Source organism: Felis catus, chromosome D1 (genome assembly GCF_018350175.1).
Source record: "Felis catus isolate Fca126 chromosome D1, F.catus_Fca126_mat1.0, whole genome shotgun sequence".
Lineage (NCBI taxonomy): Eukaryota > Metazoa > Chordata > Mammalia > Carnivora > Felidae > Felis > Felis catus.
In genome coordinates this window covers 39,672,125-39,692,117 of record NC_058377.1, presented here as the reverse complement: position 1 = coordinate 39,692,117, position 19,993 = coordinate 39,672,125, and the positions used below count along the sequence as shown (strand labels likewise).

Here is a 19,993-nt window from a genome sequence, read left to right as displayed (position 1 = left end):
CTCTTATATTGTTAATGTTACCACTGCTCAAAACCTTTGCCAAATCAAAATCCCTTCCTGGGGATAACCTTCAGAACAACTTAATAAGCTACCCCCTCCCAAATCACTTTTTACTTTATATTCATGGTTTATTTTGCATCCCAAATGATCTTCCTCATCTTGAGTGCTGACACCAAGGATTTGCTTGGGGACTCTAGCCCCTCCTTTCAATAATAGCCATCAACACCTCCCAGTGATAATAAGCAAAAAGAAAGCACGTTAAATAAATTGTGAATATACGAATCTCTGGAAAATTTCTACTGATATTGATTTGTATCATATAATCAAAGCAAAATGGGTGCTCTCAGTTGAAGTTTCTAGACAAGTCCACAACCCTCCCATCCTCCCCCAGCTACTGACCCTCAGTAAATTCAGAAGCTTCCAAGCCATGCATTTTGCTCACAGGGCTTTGGTGTATGGTGTATACTCATGCCACTCATTCATTATTTCATTCAACAGACGTTTGATACTGAGCACCCACTATACCAAGCACTGAGGTACATCTTGCATATAAAATTATGAGCATAAATAAAGTTGGTTTGCATGGAAATTACAGTCTAACATGAGAGACAAGTATCTATCAAACATTACAGGCACAATATTATCCATGTATAATTAAAAACATGGGCAAGTGCTATGAATAAATAATAGCTGCTATTTACTGAACGCTTACTATATATGAGGGGCTGTGATAAATGTTTTGTAGATCTTATGTCATGTAAGCCTCAACAACTCTATGCCATAAGGAGAATTATCATCCTCTTACAAATAAGAAGCTAAGATTCATAGAAGAGAAGGAAATTGCCTAAATCACAGCTAAGAAGTGAGAGAGATAAGATTTGTTTTCAGGCAGTCTAGCTTCAATGGCTGTGAACTTAATCACTGGCTATTCCGCCCTTCTCTTTATGTGAATGCATTTCAGAAAACTGACCTAGTCCAGGGAGTTCAGGATTGCAAGTTTGTTGAACGAATTGGTGAACAGATGAAAGAATGAAGAATGAACTTGGAGTGTGTCCACACCCATGTCCTTCTGGGCCCTTCACCTTCCAGCCTTCTTCTCAGTGCCGTCCAGTTCCTCCCCGTCCTTCCGGGCCCCTACCTGCTATCCAGGTGGTTATCAAACTAGTTTTAGCCGTGGACTTGCCTTCATTGAAACATCTTGTGGCATCTTAGTTTATATAACAGAGGAAGGGAACGCCATGCCCATTTGCCCCTACCCGCTCTGTGGTAGACCCCCACCCCCACCTAGCTGAGCCCAAAATTTCATTCAACACATCACTCTATTTTACTCTCCAGTTGCCCTATATGATAACGATTCCTATTCTGGTCTGCTAAACAGAACCGTAGGCTCTCTGGAGGAAAGATGAATGTCTTACTCTTCCTTCCTATCTTTTATGAGACCCCAAACAAGTGCTGAATCAGTAATAAGTGCCCAAGAATTTCATTATTTCTTCTGCCCTTTCTCCTTTCCTTCTTGCGGTGATGTTAAATGGAGTGGATTCAAATCTTCCTGACTGGTACAAGAGGACCATCAGAAGGGGTCCTTATGAACATTTATTGAGCGTCTGGTTTTGTTTTGTTGCTTTGTATACATTGTGTCATCTAGTTTTCACATTCCTATGCGGTCGATATCCCCATTCTAGCTTTCCTGATAGGAAACCAAGGCACTGAGAATTTAAGTAACTTGCCTCAATCCCACAGGAAATACATTTTAATTCATATGTGTTTGATTCCAAGGCTCCGGCCCCGTCCACTATAGCATGTGATCTCTGTATTTTAAGTACGTTTTATCTTTTCTTGGAAGGAGCTCTATACCCAGATGGAACATCTGGAAGGAATAAGGATGATGATATGGTTCCTCCTGGCAAAAACTACACCTATGTCTGGCCAGTGAGAGAAGAATATGCCCCTGCTCCAGCGGATGCCAACTGCCTGACCTGGGTGTACCATTCGCACATCGACGCTCCTAAGGACATCTGCTCTGGGTTAATTGGCCCACTGCTAGTGTGCAAGGAAGGTAAAGAGAGCCCCCTCCAACACACACACACACACACACACACACACACACACACACAAGCCTATTCCCAGAGGTGTTGAAAAGTGTATCTAAATTTCAGGTCTTGTTTTGCCCACCTGCCTTGCTGCGTATGGAATGTGCTTTTTCTTCCAAGCTTTCTGTAGGATTCGGGAAATTCTTCTAACATAGAAGGTCAATCTGATGCCACAGCAGGGGCAATAATGCAGACTTCAAGCATCATAGCATTCTGAAACTTGCATGCTTTTCTTTTTCAAACAACAGGGATATTCTCTATTGAGAGCCATTCAGGCCACCCTGACCCCACACATAGGCAAGTGAAAAAATGTAGCCCAATGACCACGGGGGCTTTTGTTTTGTTATTTCAGCTGCTTGATCATTTTGTGATTTTGTTCCCTATTGCTGTCAGTAAAGCTGACTCCCTTTAGGAGCAAGATTTTCAAGTCTCTGGTTGTGAAGACTTCTGTTTTATGACTTTTCTCTTCAGCTCTGTCATTTCTATTAAAATCCTTTGCCTGCTTTCATGTTGTGGTTACTCCTGTACATGTAAATCTTGATGAACCTTTACACTTACCTGGTACCATTGGCAAGAAACAAAACTCAGCTTGATCTAATCCACTTTGAACTTTTTTCTCTACTCTTTTAAATGTCCCCGATAGGTATCCTGAATAAATATTCAGGAACAAGGACAGATGTGGACCGAGAGTTCATTATAATGTTTACTCTGGTGGATGAGAACCAAAGCTGGTACCTTGACGAAAATATCAGACATTTCTGCACTGACCCCGATTCAGTTGACAAAAAAGATGCTGTTTTCCAAAGAAGTAACAAAATGCATGGTGCGTATTTCCCGTGTTGTTACATATGTACCAAATGCCTTTTGTGTATCTGATACTATGAGGGATGCAAAAACACAGAAGTGTCTAACCTGGTTTTCTAGGATTTATAGCTCAGGGGTAAGAGTGATTAGAAAGTGATATGAAACACAATACATGTCAGATCCTAAAACAATCTGAGAAGGGAGAAAGCGATAGTTATAAGCTAAATTGGGTATGACAAAGCTATGATATAGAAAATGGAAGGATTAATGTTCTAATTAGGAAAGAATCAGGAGGTGAGCCTAGAGAGGATGGATGGGTTTATACTGATGGGAGAAAGGAGAATGAATCATCATCATATAACAATCCTGTGGTTTGCAACCTTTTGCATTTATCCAGTAACCATTTTCTGAGTGGCTGCCAAGTTCAAGAACTATGCTATGTGCTGTGTTTAAATACACACTGCTGAATCTGTTGTTTCCCAGACATCCTTTCAGTCAACATCTATTGAGCATTCACGATGTGCCAGACCCTGTGTTTGTTGAAAATAATGAATTTCTATAGTTACCCTGTCCATTGAGACAGAACACGTACCCATTTCTGTTTTGCAGAGCAGTGGCTTCATACAGAATTTTAGGACTTGAGGATTATTAAGTAGTCTCATTCTACTGTTTCCCAGAGAGTTCCAGTGAACGGAAAGAACATCTCCAATGTAAACAAACTCTCCATGTCATTCATTGATAAATTTCCTCCATATTTGCTTGTCTGTCTCTCAGAGTCATCCTAACCAAGGCAGCATCAATGTAGTCATAAAATCATAGGAGAGAGGGAAGGAGCTGAAGACCATCTGACCTCCCCCATTTTACAGATGAAGAAACTGAGGTCAAGGGACCATCAATGACTTGCCTGAGGTCAAAGTGGTGATTAGTGCCAGAGTTGCCTGACAGAACCTGAGAGAGAAGTCCCATAGCAAATAAATTTTAGTTTGGTTGTGTTTGATTCCAAAGTGTGGAGAAGTGTGAGTGTCCCTGTTCTGACTGTTTCCACTGCATCACACACCCTCTCTTTTCTTCCTAGTAGTATTTCAGCCACCTTGCGTGATGTGGATGTTGGGCAAATATTTTAGGAAGGAAGAAGTAATGGAGAGAAGGGAGGGAGGCAGTGAAAGAAACGAAGGATGGAATAAACAAAGACTTAAATTCAAATCATTGCTGTGTCCAGTCAACTTGTACCCCTATTCCTTACAAAATGGTAGCGATGATCTCAAATCTTGCTGAAAACTACTAACCATGATGGTTTACGACTCAGCTGTCCACATAATTCTTACTCTTTCAAATGAAAATGTCCAACAAAAGAGAATGAACCACATAAGCAAATACAGACTATATTTAAAATAAAATCCATCCTGTGTGCAGAAGTAGGTGTTTGTAAACAAGCAATCCTTCTTCGAGCTGGTAAAGGAGACCCAATGATAGAAAACAGAAAAATTTAGGGGCGCCTGGGTGGCGCAGTCGGTTGAGCGTCCGACTTCAGCCAGGTCACGATCTCGCGGTCCGTGGGTTCGAGCCCCGCGTCGGGCTCTGGGCTGATGGCTCAGGGCCTGGAGCCTGTTTCCGATTCTGTGTCTCCCTCTTTCTCTGCCCCTCCCCCGTTCATGCTCTGTCTCTCTCTGTCCCAAAAATAAATAAATGTTGGAAAAAAAAATTTCGAAAACAGAAAAATTTAAAAAACAACAAAAAATGCTTAACCAATATAAGATTTATTGAAACATTTATTTAAATTTACTAAAATTATTCAGAATCAATTGTGCTGCCTTAATCATCATTATCTTAGTAACAGCTGCTTCTTAACTCAGTTTGAATTTAGGAAGTGATGTTGTGAGGGACGCCTGGGTGGCTCAGTCGGTTGAGCGTCTGACTCTTGATTGTGACTCAGGTCATGATCTCACAGTTCATGGGGTTCTCTCTCTCTGCCCCTCCCCTGCTTGCTCTCTCTCTCTCTCCCTCACTCTCTTTCTCTCAGAATAAATGAATAAACCCTTAAAAAATAAAAAATTCCTAAAAAAAAAAGAAGAAGAAGAAGAAGAAGTGATGTTATGACTCTTTAAAACCCTGAATCAAGTTTTCTTCCGCTCTTGGTCAAGTCCTTGCTGCCATTCAGATGATTTGAAAGAGTGGATCTTGGACTTCCAGTGTCAGCTCAATCAGTAAGATTCTGCCCCAGCAAGACCTAGTAAAAACACTGGTTTTCTCCCTCATTTTAAAGTAACAAAACTTTAAAGTAACATGTCTTATAGGTCCCTTCTAGTCACCTCCTTTTCTTTTCCTTCTTGTTGCAAGCTTTGGTTACTCAAGTTAAGTAGCTACTAGGTGCCAGCTTTTCTGCCAGGTCCTGACAGCTGTGAAATGAGTAAGGCAGAGTTTCAGGAAACAGAACCCTGTAGGGAAGTCAGGTATGAAAAGGAAGGATCTCGGCAGGAGATGGCGGAGCCATCCTGAAAGTCTGAGCAGCGCTCCGTTTACTCCTGACCTGGGTGCTGTGTTCACATAGCAGCTCCAAGGCTGTTTCCACGTGTGCTCATCTCCACTTTTGCTGAGTGCTTTTCTCTTGAAAAACCTAATACCTTTCATTCCTTTCTGGAACTGTGTGAAAGGAGCCATGCTTTTCTGCACAAAAACCTTGCAACCGATGACCAGTGCTAACTCTTCAGCTGTGCCAGCGCATGTGTTACCATTGTTTCTGGCCCTGCTCGCCTCTACAGGGGAGTCTCTCCCACCAGTGTGCTTCTGTGTTTCAGCCCTCAATGGATACCTCTTTGGAAACTTCCCGGAGCCTGATATGTGTGTTGGTGAATCGGTGTCCTGGCACCTATTCGGGATGGGGAATGAGATCGACATCCATTCCATCTATTTTTATGGTAACACCTTCGTCAGCAGAGGGCATCGGACTGATGTCGTCAACCTGTTCCCAGCCACTTTCCTGACAACGGAAATGATAGTCGAGAATCCTGGGAAGTGGATGATAACCTGCCAAGTTAGTGATCACCTGCAAGGTAAAAAGGACAAGGACCAGCGTGTAGATGCTGAGAGTTGTACAACTGCCCCACACAGTCAATGGTGTTCACTCAGTGCCTGCTGCTAGACAGATTCTTGTATTACATTTAATTCAATATTGAATACATAGGAATGCACGTGCTCATTTATTTGCCATCCTGTCACCAGGTATTTAGTGATCACCTCTCTGTGAGACAGGTGGGAGGTGAATGCAAGAAATGGTAAGACTTTCAAGGAGACTACAGTCTAGTAGCTAGACTTAGACATTTACAAAATGAAAAAATTTTTGAGGGAGAAAAATAAAGGTTCTTTGTGCACAACAGTCAATTCTCTGGAACAATCAGAGAGACTTCCTGAGGAGTTGGCTTCTAGTCTGAGTCTTGAAATATGGGCAGGAATTGAACAGATGAAGAAGGGGAGGAAGGCTTTCCAAGTAGAGGAAGCAACACGAACCAGGAAAATACATGTTCTATATGAGCAACTCTACATAAAATGATAACATTTTACCATTGGAAAGAAGTGTAGAGATAATCTGAACCCGTCCACCATCCAATTCTTGAATTTCTTTTGGGACTTCTCTTTTAAGTAATCGTAGCAGCCCATTTCATCTCTGGGCCACTCTGTTAGAATGTTCTTCCTTATACTGAGACAAGATCCAATGATACTTGCTAAATCCTAGCATAGGTACATGATAGAATATTTTTTTGACTTTAATGCCTGGATAATGACTTAGTCTTGGTCCCTTGGGACCACATAGAGTCGGTCTCTATTCAGCTGGACCACAGGCTTATGCCGGAGGAGTGATAGGAGAGAAGCCCACGGAGGCAGAGCCCAGTGGGAGGAGCTTTGAATGGGAAACTGAAGGAAGCAGGGCTGTGTCTGGAAGGCCACAGTGAGTGCTTCCAGATCCTTGGGCACATCAGTGACATCATCAGTGCAGCAATTTAGGAAGATAAATATGGTACCTGTGCACAGAAAGGATTTGGTGGAGAGATTCTGGCCCCTGGATGTTAGTTAACAAGCATGGTAACAATAGAGTTACGACATAGAAAAGGTCTGGCCTAAGATAGTGAAAACAGAATAGAAAAGAAAAGTGTCAATGGAAGAGACACAGAAGAAATAATGTGTAATTATTGACGAACTATACACAGTCACTAGCAGGTACAGGGATGAGACTCTCCAGGGCAGGCTTTGATGACATATTCTTGTTCCCGTCCACCTTATCTTGCTGCTGTCAGTCTCAAGCAGCTAATCTTAGCATTAGTCAGCTGGATTATTCCAATTCAATTCAATTCAACAAATACAGAATTAATCAGTTAGTATGTGCCAGATACTGTTCTGGGAAGACACAGATTATGAAGACAAGATTGCTATTCTTATATTCTCTCAGTTTCATTGAGGTATAGTTGACACATAGGAGTGGTATATATTTAAGATGTGCAACTTGATGTTTTGATATATGCATACATTGTGAACTGATCACCGTACTCAAGCTAGTTAATATATCCATGACCACGCATAGTTAGCTGTGTGTGTGTGTGTGTGTGTGTGTGTGTGTGTGTGTTAGGAATACTTAAGATCTCAAAGAGTACAAAGTTTCAGTTATGCAAGATGAATGAGTTCTGGAGACCTAATGTACAGCATGGTGACTATGGTCAATACTGTACTCGAAATTTCCTAAGAAGGTAGATATTAAGAGTTCTTACCACAAGATGCCTATTCTCAAATGTTATATCTGGGGAGAAAATAATTTTAAAATCAAGGTATTAGCAGCCATTTGAGACTAAGCTTGGCCAGTGGTTGTGGACATAAGCTGGTGTTTGTACATTACTGAAATATGATATTTTCTAAATTGTCCAAACCCTCAAAAAAAGTTATTGTAAAAAATTAGAAAATGCATTTTTTATTTTATTTTTTACTTATTTAAAAAAATTTTTTTTAACGTTTATTTATTTTTGAGACAGAGAGAGACAGAGCATGAACGGGGGAGGGTCAGAGAGAGGGAGACACAGAATCTGAAACAGGCTCCGGGCATCGAGCTGTCAGCACAGAGCCCAACGCGGGGCTTGAACTCACAGACTGTGAAATCATGACCCGAGCTGAAGTCGGACAGTCAACCGACTGAGCCACCCAGGCGCCCCTACATTTAATTTTTTAAAAGTTTATTTACTTATTTTGATAGAGGGAGAAAGAGAGAAAGAGAAAGGGAGAGAGAGAACAGTGGGGGAGGGGCAGAGAGAGAGGAGAGAGAAAATCCTAAGCAGGAGGCTCCGTGCTGTCTGCACAGAGCCCGAGGCAAGGCTCCATCTCACAAACCAGGAGATCATGACCTGAGCTGAAATCAAGAGTCAAGCATCAACCGACTGAGCCACCCAGGTGCTCCAGAAAATACATTTAATTTTTTTTTTCAATGTTTATTTATTTTTGGGACAGAGAGAGACAGAGCATGAACGGGGAAGGGGCAGAGAGAGAGGGAGACACAGAATCGGAAACAGGCTCCAGGCTCTGAGCCATCAGCCCAGAGCCTGATGCGGGGCTCGAACTCACGGACCGCGAGATCGTGACCTGGCTGAAGTCGGACGCTTAACTGACTGCGCCACCCAGGCGCCCCTACATTTAATTTTTAATAACAGTAATCCTGTCTTAGGATAACGGTATCACATTTTGAGGAATATTCTCCCTATTTTCTAGACTTTTATACATAAATGCATGTTATTTATAAAATGAAATTAATCTATTAACACTGTCCTTTATCTTATTTTTCCCACTTATTAATGTAACAGAAATATATTTCCATGTCAGTCAATAGAGACCTGCTTTATCATTATATATCCTCCCTGTGTCCTTTCAAGGGAGATTACAATTTACCTAACCAATACCCCAATGCTTAACATTTGAATCCCCCCTTTTTTGTTTTTATAAACTATACTAAAAACCAGGAATTTATTGATATATTACACCTTTGTCTGACATATCTTTAGGAAAACTCTTAGACTTAGAATTCTTGGGTCAAAGTGTTTGATTTCTCTCTTAAAGCTATGGGCGGACATGCATTGCCAAATTCTCTTTTATTCTTCACCTTTAGTGTGTGAAGATTCCCCTCCCCCCATTCATCTGCCAACACCGAGAATTATTAGTTTTTCTAATCTTCACCAATCTGATAAATGAACAAGAGTGACACTTGATTACTATTAAGGTTGAACTTTTTTTCATGTGCTTGTAGTTAGATAGTATTTGCAGAGATTTTGTGAATAATATGTTGATGTCCCCGGCCCACTTTCCATTAGGATATTTACTTCTTTCTTTCTCGTTTGTCAAATATATTTACATATTGATCTGTCATCCTACGCATTAAAATATCTCCCAGCCCACCATTTACCCTTTACTTTTAACTTTGTTAAGGTCCTATTTTCTGTACGACAGTTTTAAGTGTTTATGAAGTCAAAGCTATCAGTCTTTTCCTGTCTGATTTCTTATGTGAGCATTTATACCCCGGCTTGTGGTTTTCCTCTGTTCTGCAGCTGGCATGCTGGGGCAGTACAATGTTGGTAACTGCAAAGGTGGTATTTCTCATCCCAGGATGACGGGTCAACAGAGGCGCTACTTTATAGCAGCTGAAAAAATTCTTTGGGATTATGCTCCTCAAGGCTATAACAAATTCAGCGGTCTTCCCCTAAATGCCTCTGGCAGGTAAGCTCTCTTTGCTGGCGTTTCTAAGACTCTCATAAGAGAGGCACCTGTTAGACTTTTCCCTGTGACCTCATTCATATACACAGCCCTTCTCCTATGAGCACATATGCATGGATGGCGTCATGACACCACGTAAGGAGTTCTGAGCCTCGTAATGTACATATTGCTGAGAATTGGCGGAGTATTTATTGTTTCATGATTCGCTGGCTAAATCAAAGCACTAGGTTCATTCATTCATTCATGAAGCATTTCTTGAGCACCTACTGTGTGCAAGCTGCAATGCTAAGTGCCATAAGAAGTACTAAGCTGACAGAGAATAGAATAAGGCCTCTGCACATATGGAAGAGAGAGTTTTGAAGAGAGAAGAAGACAGGACCCTCTCCCACTGGAGGTGAACTGGCCAAGGAAAGTTATCCCTTTTGGTTCAAGGACAGCCTGATAGGTTATGACTTCTCTACCCAGAATGTGCTTGTCCTACCTATCCAGCAAAATGTTACTTTTTCTTCAAATTCTAATGTCACTTCCTAAGTGAAGCCTCCCCTGACTCCTGAGTCATTAGTAATCATTTTCGCTCCCAGAGCATGTAGTATTTTTCACATTGAATCTAACAATTCATTAGGTGGATGTGGACTCCTGTGACTTGTTATTATAGAATTCTGTGTAATGGTGTCTGTGAAAGCATTTAAAATATATGGTATGATACAAGAATGATTTTTATTACCTATGATCTCTTTTATGTTCGAGGGAATGTTTTTAAAATTTTCTTTCTGATTGATAAGACACCCTTTGTTTCTTTCATTGTAAATTTCATTCATTCATTCATTCATTCATTCTTCCACCAAACCAACGCACCTGACCCCAGCCTAAAGAATTTGTGTGAATCATTTATGAACGTGTTTGATATCAAAACTCTCTTTTGACCAGTATTTCTCCATAAACAGAATGAGAATTAGCACTAAGAATTCTGTCTTAGAAGCCTTCCAGAATTCTGAAGCACCTTACAAAATATAAAATATTGAATTATATTTAACTGATATTTAATGTGATATATGAAAGCAGAACATAAAAAGCTATGGGAGAGTTGCAGGGAGGTGCCTAAGACAGTGTTCCCACCCTCAGGTCGGAAAGAAACTGCATGCACAGGAGAAGCGAAGTAACTTTGCAAGTTACAAATAAGATTAAGATGAGTTGTCCAGACAAGTGAGTTCTCTGGGCATTGAGAGAGCACTAAGATAGCCAGGGAACCCTTCACAGAGTCAATGGCACTTAAGCAGGGTCCTAAAGAATAACAGAATTCATGAAAGTGAATAGTAAAGAGAGAAATTTTATTTTATTTTTAATGTTTATTTTTGATAGAGAGAGAGAGAGAGAGAGAGCAAGGGAGGGGCAGAGAGAGAGAGGGAGACACAGAATCCAAAGCAGGCTCTGAGCTGTCAGCATAGAGGCTGACATGGGACCCGAACCCACAAACTGTGAGATCATGACCTGAGCCGAAGTCAGAAGCTTAACTGGCTGAGCCACCCAGGCGCCCTGAAAGAGAGATATTTTAGATGCAGGGGTTGGTTAGATCAAAGTGACCGGAGCGAATATTTGCATAGAGCCATAGGAAGAGAACTGGGTAAACTGGATCTCAACTGCATAGGGCCTATCATCCTTTTGAACTTGATTTGATTGGCATTTGCATGTGAGTGAAGATGCTGGAGCAGGTAAATGACTGTGAATATTACCATCTTGGGGATTAATGTTATAGTAGTGTGTATGTTGAAGGGAAACTCCGAGTGAGCCAATGGAAGAGGGAGGGTGCCAAGAGCACAGTCGGAGCTCCGGGTAATGTTGCCAACACAAGGCGACGAGGGCAGGTACTGGGGTTGCAGCAGTGGGAAGAAAGGAAAGGAAAAGATGCCAAAAGGGCACAGAAAGGAAGGAAGCAGCAAAAGGCTACAAAATAAGGGTGAACAAGATAAGGGGATGAGGCAGAGAAAGAGGACAAAGTCAGCCTGTGTGACTCCAAGAGTGAAGGCACCATTGGCAGAAATAAGGTGTCTAGGGCAGTGCTAGTCAGAATGTACGTTACTGTATTTCACATTCGGAATTTGGCTTTTCGTGTATGTCGTTCGTACGATAACTCCACCAACGAAGCTATTTGATGAACTAGACACTTCATTCCTTGATCATGCCAGATATGAAAGAGCTTACCATATGCAAGACTATTCATACTGACATCGGCAAGAGGTATAGAGGGATACTTACTCTGCAAAGAAACCAGTTAGCTCTTTGCTTTGTAGGAAGGACACCATTCTGGGACTCTGAAGCCGGTAAGTAAGGAGTTCACCTGTGCTCTCTTCGGTTGCTGGACCTCCGGGGAAGAAAGTACAGTGGCTGAGAGAGGAATGAGCTTGACCACCATCCAGCCCCCCGGAGACTTTCAAAGCTGGCTAATTATTCCTGGGAACTTAGTTGAAGACGGTTCCATCTTTCCTGGGGAGATATCTGGGTGGGTGGACGAGCTAAGGACAATCAAAGGGAGCTCCATAATTAAGGCATCTGGTGCATATGTAGAGATGTGCTCTCAGCCAGGTTCCTATTCTTTACACAGTGACTCCGAGCTCTACTTCACACAAGGGGACAACAGAATTGGAGGAAAATATTGGAAGGCTCAGTATATGGAGTATGTTGATGCAACTTTTACTCGAAGAAAGAGACTCTCTGAGGCAGAAGCCCATCTTGGAATTCTTGGTAGAATAAAACCATCTGTCATGTTTTGAATGGGGGGAGATGCTTTAGTGGGGCATATATGTCTACGTGGAATGACTCTTCCTCTCCTGCCTATATTCACTTCTCTCTGCCTCTTTTCATCCTCTTCTCCCTCCTCCTCTTGATATTTTTCAGGCCCCGTCATCAGGGCTGAGGTGGGTGATACCCTGTTAGTGACCTTTGCCAACAAAGCCGACAAAGTCTACAGTATTTTGCCTCATGGCGTCATCTATGACAAGGCCTCTGATGCAGCCCCGAATGTAGATGGTGAGTCTCAGCCTGGCCTCTGGGAGGAAAGAAGATGAGTAAACAGAGGACTTAGAAGTGGGTAGATTTGGTTCAAGTCCTGGTCCCTTTCCTTACCGGCCCTGTGAGCTTGTGCCATCATTTAAACTTTCTGAACTTTATTCTTCTCCCCTACTGAGGCAGGTAGTGACACTCACCTCACAGGGCTTCAGGACGAGCTGGAGAGAATTCAGGGCAGGGTCTGTCCCGCACTAGGCACTTAGGAGATGTTGATGCCTTTCCTTCTCCTTCAGCAATGTAATAAATCTCAACGTGGGCTACGTTCACAGTCACCCCCACTACCCTGAGATGGAGAGATTTTTAGCCACGGGTTGTGGGGGATTCTGTGGGTGAAGGCTGAGGAGAGAATCTGATTTCCAATGTTTGGTTGTCTTCAAAATCTTACACATGGTCTTTGTTCTGTCTCTGTTGACAAATATTTATTAAAACCAGTCTTTTATGCCTACCATCATATATGGCCTCTCCTCATTACAGAGGAGGTAATAGAGACTCTACATATAAGAAAGGCAGTTTCTGCCCAGTGGCTGCAGGAACTATCTTCCACTCATGATATTGCTCTTGGGAAACTCCTGATATCTTTGGAAGCCTTCCCCATTCTGGCAACAGACATCATGAGTTCTGGGATACTTCTTTGTGCCCAATGATGGGGCTAGGCCCAGTCCAGAGCAGGTGTGAGGTGATGGGGAGGGAACAGAGAAGGAAGGAATGGAGGGAGAATTCCCCCTCCTCAGACCCATCATCACTCTCCCCACCTGGAGCATCATCTCTTGTACCTGCACTTCCTTGGTCAAATGGTCACAAACACTGTGTGTGTGTGTGTGTGTGTGTGTGTGTGTGTGTGTGTGTGTGTGTATACCCAGAAAGAACACCGGTGATAGCCCAAATGTCTATATTTTCTATTGTTTAACTTAGCAAACTTATTGGGCACCTTTTTGCAAAACTCTGAACAATATGCAGAGAGTTTCTGACCTCAGTCTAGCTGGAGAGACTCAACGTGTTCATTTAGCAATATAGTATGCAGGTTGAGTGCAAGGTCTTGGGAACCAGACAGTGCTGAGTTTGAATCCCAGATCTGTCACTCATCAGCCTTGTCACCTTGAGTATTCACCTACCTCCTCTATCTTATGATTATGTGGGGTTATTTTCTAGTTCAACCTTCTAGATTTCAAATTCTATTTTTTTAAAGATTTTTTTTTGCATTTCCTTGTTTTAGTGTTTATTTATTTTTGAGAGAGAGAGGCGGGGGGCGGACAGAGAGAGAGAGAGGGAGACAGAATCCCAAGCAATCTCCCTGCTGTCAGCACAGAGCCCTAGGTGCAGCTCCGGCTCACAAAGCTGTGAGATCATGACCTGAGCTGAAATCAAGAGTCAGACGCTTAACCTACTGAGCCACCCAGGCACCTCAAGATTTCCAACAACTTAAAGTTAGGTCTCTTGGGGCGCCTGGGTGGCGCAGTCGGTTAAGCGTCCGACTTCAGCCAGGTCACGATCTCGCGGTCCGTGAGTTCGAGCCCCGCGTCAGGCTCTGGGCTGATGGCTCGGAGCCTGGAGCCTGTTTCCGATTCTGTGTCTCCCTCTCTCTCTGCCCCTTCCCCGTTCATGCTCTGTCTCTCTCTGTCCCAAAAATAAATAAACGTTGAAAAAAAAAATTTAAAGTTAGGTCTCTTACTTAACTTTCTGGGATAGCCTCGTAGTGCCAACTTTAATATATTCCACATACAGAGGCGCTCAATGATATTTTATAGATTTACATTTAATTGTGAAATAGGCAACTGTCACTCTTTTAATATTTGCTAAACCTAGTATTTGAGTAAGAAATAATATCTATGAAGGTACTAAATGTAATCTCTGAAGAAGATCACCCTTTGATCCAAACTTCTGTCTCATAAAACATCGGACCGTGGCAGTGGTCTCCCCGGTAGCATACACACGTGGGAACAACTGTCCTTCCACAAAATACATCATCAGAGAGAGACCCAGGGCTGGAAGACCCAGTCCAACAAGTTTAATGTCGTTGGCTCTGGCTTTGAGTAACTTTCATTTACCTCCTCAGGATTTCTGAAACCAGGGGCACATGTTAAGCCGGGTGAAACCTTCACGTACAAATGGACGGTGCCTGAAAGTGTAAGCCCGACAGCCAGTGATCCCCCCTGTCTGACCTACCTTTACTTCTCAGCGGTTAAGCCAATCCAGGACACCAGCTCTGGCCTTGTGGGGCCCTTGCTAGTCTGTAAAAAGGGCGTTCTCAATGCTGATGGGACACAGGTAGGCCATCAAAGATCACCAAGTTCTTCTCAGGGTTGTATGTGGGAGACACCAGGAATATGGCTAGGGATTAAATAGTAATAAAGGGTCAGGTACGAAAAGCAGTGCTTCCTCCACCCTCTTAATGTCGATTTCTACATAATGAGTAATTTATTTTATTTTTTTGTAAATTTAAGATCTGAATTTACATTTAATGTAATCTTAATGTGAAGTTAAGATCTGAAACTTACAGATGCCCACCCAGAAACCCAGGATTTCTGCTCGTTGCGGATGGGATTCAGTGGGTCCCTTTCCCTGTGCATTGTTTTGATTCTAGAATCTTCGGAGGTCCACATGGAATGTGAATTGGGGCCCTTTCTTCTTGGACGAGGCTTCTCAGACTTGGCCACGTGGGGAACCTTTTAAACATCTTTTATTCAGGCACTCCAGACCAATTAAATCAGAATCTGCAGGGGCTCTCCAATGTGCAACCAAGGCGGAGAACCACTGTATCTCACCGCTGTAAGCCGAAAGTTAATCGTTAGGGTCGAAGGCACAAGAAAGCATGTAGATAAATTCTTACAAGTCCCACCTTTGAGGCTCCCCTGGTTGCACTGACTAGTGTGGCACAGCACAGCACTTCAAGCTATGTCCACATGATATTAAACACACTGATGAGAAGAGGCAAATCTAATCCTGTAACCATTGTGGTTTACTTCATCAATCAGAAATAGCAAGACGATTTATTTAAATGGTATATTATATGATGTTTGGGATTGTAAGCACCCACTTCTGGACTCAACGGGATTTCTAGGTAGAGGACACAGAGTGTCTCGGTCCGCCTCAGACTTGTACTTCCCTGCACAAAGTTCCAACCCTAGAAATGTCTATTAGAGGCTGTGTCCCTGGCCCTCGGAATTGGCCCTCAGTAATGCACGTGCAGTAAGACTGAATACAGTTGCACTGTACAACAGGAATCATACAGGGCAAAGCAGAATGACTATCCCTATTTTTTAACTAAGATGTTTATTTATTTATTTGGAGAGACAGAGAGAGAGCATGCATGCGTGCACAAGCGGGGGAGGGGCAGAGAGAGAGGGAGAGAGCGAATCTCAAGCAGGCTCCGCGTTCAGCACGGAGCCCAAAACAGGGCTTGCTCTCACAACCGTGAGATCATGACCCAAGCCAAAATCAAGAATTGGCAGTTTAACCGACTAAGCCACCCAGTGCCCTAACGATCCCTATTTTAAAGCTGAAGAAACTGAGGCTCAGAGACAGTGAGTGACATCCCAAGAGACACGCCTAGTAAGTAGTGAAACTCGGCAGTAGAACACGGGACTTTGAGCTTCCAACTTTGTTTTTGTTTTTGTTTTTTTTTCCAAGACACCACCCTGCTTCCTCTAGCTCAATACCTGAGCCCAGGAAATTGAGTGCCAAAAAACTTGTGTAAGGAGGCCCTGATTTTCCCCCAACTGCATCTATTTAATGGTGGTTTGAACGCTTGCTAGAAGCACCTTATGGTACATGGGGGGTTGTTGCCTGAGCCAAACACCATTCGCGGCCAGTCCATTTCCACCAAGTTCATGAAAAAATTAACCGTAACCCGAAATACTCCCTACTTGGGATTGGCCGAGCGAGGAATCCATTTGGCCAGACAGAAAGTTATTTTCAACGCAAAAAATACTTAGGAAACACATACTGAACCAGGCCCTCTATAGGTAAAAGCTTACGTCTCTCCTAGGTAGGTAGGTAGAGAACATAAAAGGTGTTTTCATCTCTTTCCAGTAAATTCTCCCAGAGGTGAATGGTTGTCACAGAATCTAACCAGGTGCTATAGGGCCCTTTCTAACATTTATGACCTTCTGCAGCAACCACTTAAACTCCCTATTTGTCTATCCAGCCGTTTATACCGCCCTTATATTTTTTTATTTTGAATAATTCAGTTTCAGATTTATGTAAAAGTTGCAAAGAAAAAAAACCCACAAAGAATTCCCATATATCCTTCGCCCAGATTGCCCAAATGTAAACATTTTATCTCATTTGCTTTCTTAGCCTTCTCTTTATTTTTCTGGGTTTTGTTCCCCTAAACTATTTGAGGTAGGTTATAGACATGACGTCTCTTCAATGTGTTTCCTAAAAGCAAGGTCACTTTCGGACATAAACACAATGTAATTATCCAAGTCAGGAAATTAACCTTGATACTGTACTATTATCAAAGCTGAGTACCCTTTAAAATTTTTCTGTCTTTATCCTTTATAATAAAAGGAAAACATGTTTTTCCTCGACCAGGCTCTGGTCTACATCATGCATCATCTCTTCAAGCCCCTCTTTCTCCTGTGATCGGTTTCATCACAGGGAAGCAAGTGTGACTTTTTTTTTCTTTAAAAAAATTTTTTTTAAATGTTTATTTTTGAGAGAGAGAGAGAGAGAGTTGGGGAGGTGCAGAGAGAGAGGGAGACACAGAACTCAAAGCAGGCCCCAGGCTCCGAACTGTCAGCACAGAGCCTGACATGGGGCTCGAACTCACAGACTCACGGACCGTGCGATCATGACCGGAACCAAAGTCGGTCGCCCAAACGACTGAGCCACCCAGGCGCCCCACAAGTGTGACTTTTCTAAAATGCAAACAAGATCACGTAATATCCATGTTAAACACCCTCCAGTGACTTCCTATCACGCTTGGAATAAAAATCTACATTTCTTAGCCTAGACCTATGTCCCCCGGCCTCCAACTCCTTTGATGTATCTCACACACACCCTCATGCCTACTTATACTCCATCCACATAAGCCTTCCTGTTCCTTGAACAGGCCAAGCTTATCCTTGGCTTAGGGCCTCCTTACTAGGCTCCCTCTGCCTGACATGCCTTCTTCGGACCTTTGCGTGGCTGGCTCTTCCTATCACCTCCTTAGAAAAGTCTTCCCTGATCACCAAGCTAAAGTCATATGCTATTACATGACCTGATTTTAATATCACTTACCACCAGGGGACATTTTCTTTGTTTACTTTTGATGTGTTATAGAACGTTTCTCCTCACAAGAATGTGAGTACCATGGAGCAGGAGACTTGTCTGTCTTATCTTCCTTTCCCAGAACAATGCCTGGTGCATTGTTGACACTCGACCAATATTATGGTTGATGAATGAAATACAGGGTAAGCATTCTTATCTTCAAAGTCATTATTAAGAAGTTTAGTTAACAGAAAGGGCCACATTACACACACACTCAAACACTCCATGTGTAGCCTGCAAATAGATACTAAAAATTCCAGGACAAGCTTATTTGCCAAACTCCCCACATCCACGTTTTAAACACTCAGAGTTGTGTGAAGGACCGTGGTTCAGACATCCCAGCTTCCCTACTGCTGTGGGAACCTAAAACATAGTGATGTTAAGTGCTTTTCACAGAATAGCTTTGTGCTGCAGAAGCTAGCCATCACTCAGGTACATTCCATGCACGAGTGCAGGTTGGATTAATCCAAGTTCTCCAAAGAAACAGAACCATAAGGATGTGTATGCAGACAGAAGCAGACTTATTATAAGGAGTTTGCTCACATGATTATGGGGGTTGACAAGTTCCAGGACCTGCAGGGAGAGTCGGCAAGCAAGAGACCCAGGAGACACAAAAGTCCAGAGGGCTCAAAGCCTTTGGAAGAGCCTCTGTTTGAGTTTGAGTCTGAAGGCAGATAAAAGTCTGCCTGAAGTGAATGTTCCACTTCAAAGACAGGAAGAATTCTCTTTTACTTGTGGGAGGGTCAGATTTTTTTGTTGTATTGAGTCTTTCAACTGATTGGATGTGGCCCACCCACATTGGAGAGGGCGATGTGCTTTGCTCGTCTACCATTTAAATGTTTGCTCATCTACCATTTAAATGTTAATCTCATCCAAATACACCTTCATAGAAACACCCAGAATAATGCTTGGCCTAATATTTGGGCACCTATGGCCCAGTCAGGTTGACACATAAAATGAACCTTCACGTGGGTTATCACCATGTGGTATCACCTACTTTCTAACCTTTTCCTGGGTTAATTTCCCACCCTCATAGACCTAGTTACCTTCCAACTGACTCTCAGGTGATGAGGTTCTTCAACTCAATGCCTTTCAGTCATTCCTTCTTGTCTTATGGACAGTTGCAATTGCAGCTAATAGTCACAATTAACATTGAACACTTAGTATCTGCCAGATGTTGTCTTGAGTGCTTTACCTATATTATCTATTTTAACCTTCACACACACACACACACACACACACACACACACAAAACCCCAGGAAGTGGAGACTACTCTTATTCTCATTTTTCAAATGAAGGAATTAGAGCTTAGAGAGAATAAATCACTTGCCCCAGTTTTCACAATGGATGTGCAGAATAACATTAGCACCCATAGCCCATAATCTTTTAAAATACCTTTGACCTCTTTTTTCTCTCCAATTCTTCATATTTTCCTTTAAACATTGCAAGCCTACATCATTTCTTTTCATATCCCATGATCTTAAACTACTGCCTGCTAAAACACCATGTGATAAAAGCAGTAGGTGCATATAAGATATGGTGTGAGAATAAAGCAAAGGGCACCCACATCTCTGATGATGCATTAGGAAAGCATCACAGAGGTGGGACAGCTAAACTGGCTCTTGAGGTTGGATTGGGGTGGCATACCTTCAAGTTGAAGGGATGCGTGCACGAAGGACAGAGGCCTACCGAACACAGCAAGTTCAGATCGCTGCAAGGGGCTTGGCCTCACTTTGGTCAAAGTGCCAAGAGGGAAGGGCTAAGAGCAGGTAAGCAAGAACGAGATCACTGTGAGTTTAGACTGTATTGTCCAGTTTCAGAAGGAGAGAGATGTGATCTGTGGCAGTTCTGGGGATTCCTCCAGAGCAGGCAGCGGGTTAAAGGGTGAGTTGGAGGGGAGTACATTAGACATAGGAAGATGGTTGAGGGACATAAAATACAGTCACCTCTCTGGTTCAGCTTTAAAGAAAAGCATATTTCGGCAATGCAGGATATTGTGTGTTGCGTGACATGCTCGGACAGATAGATTAGGAATATACACAGT

General features: G+C 42.6%; 1 protein-coding gene across 3 annotated transcripts in view; it reads left to right on the top strand.

Moving 5' to 3' along the window:
- HEPHL1 (hephaestin like 1) overlaps positions 1-19,993 on the top strand; it is an 83,193-nt gene that overhangs the window by 20,263 nt on the left and 42,937 nt on the right. For all 3 annotated transcript variants that reach the window (XM_003992613.6, XM_045038597.1, XR_006586199.1), the window contains exons 3-9: positions 1,844-2,056; positions 2,734-2,913; positions 5,690-5,944; positions 9,467-9,635; positions 12,232-12,371; positions 12,525-12,656; positions 14,749-14,960. In XM_003992613.6, coding sequence (XP_003992662.1) covers positions 1,844-2,056; positions 2,734-2,913; positions 5,690-5,944; positions 9,467-9,635; positions 12,232-12,371; positions 12,525-12,656; positions 14,749-14,960 — 1,301 coding nt within the window. The remainder of the gene's footprint in view (positions 1-1,843; positions 2,057-2,733; positions 2,914-5,689; positions 5,945-9,466; positions 9,636-12,231; positions 12,372-12,524; positions 12,657-14,748; positions 14,961-19,993) is intronic.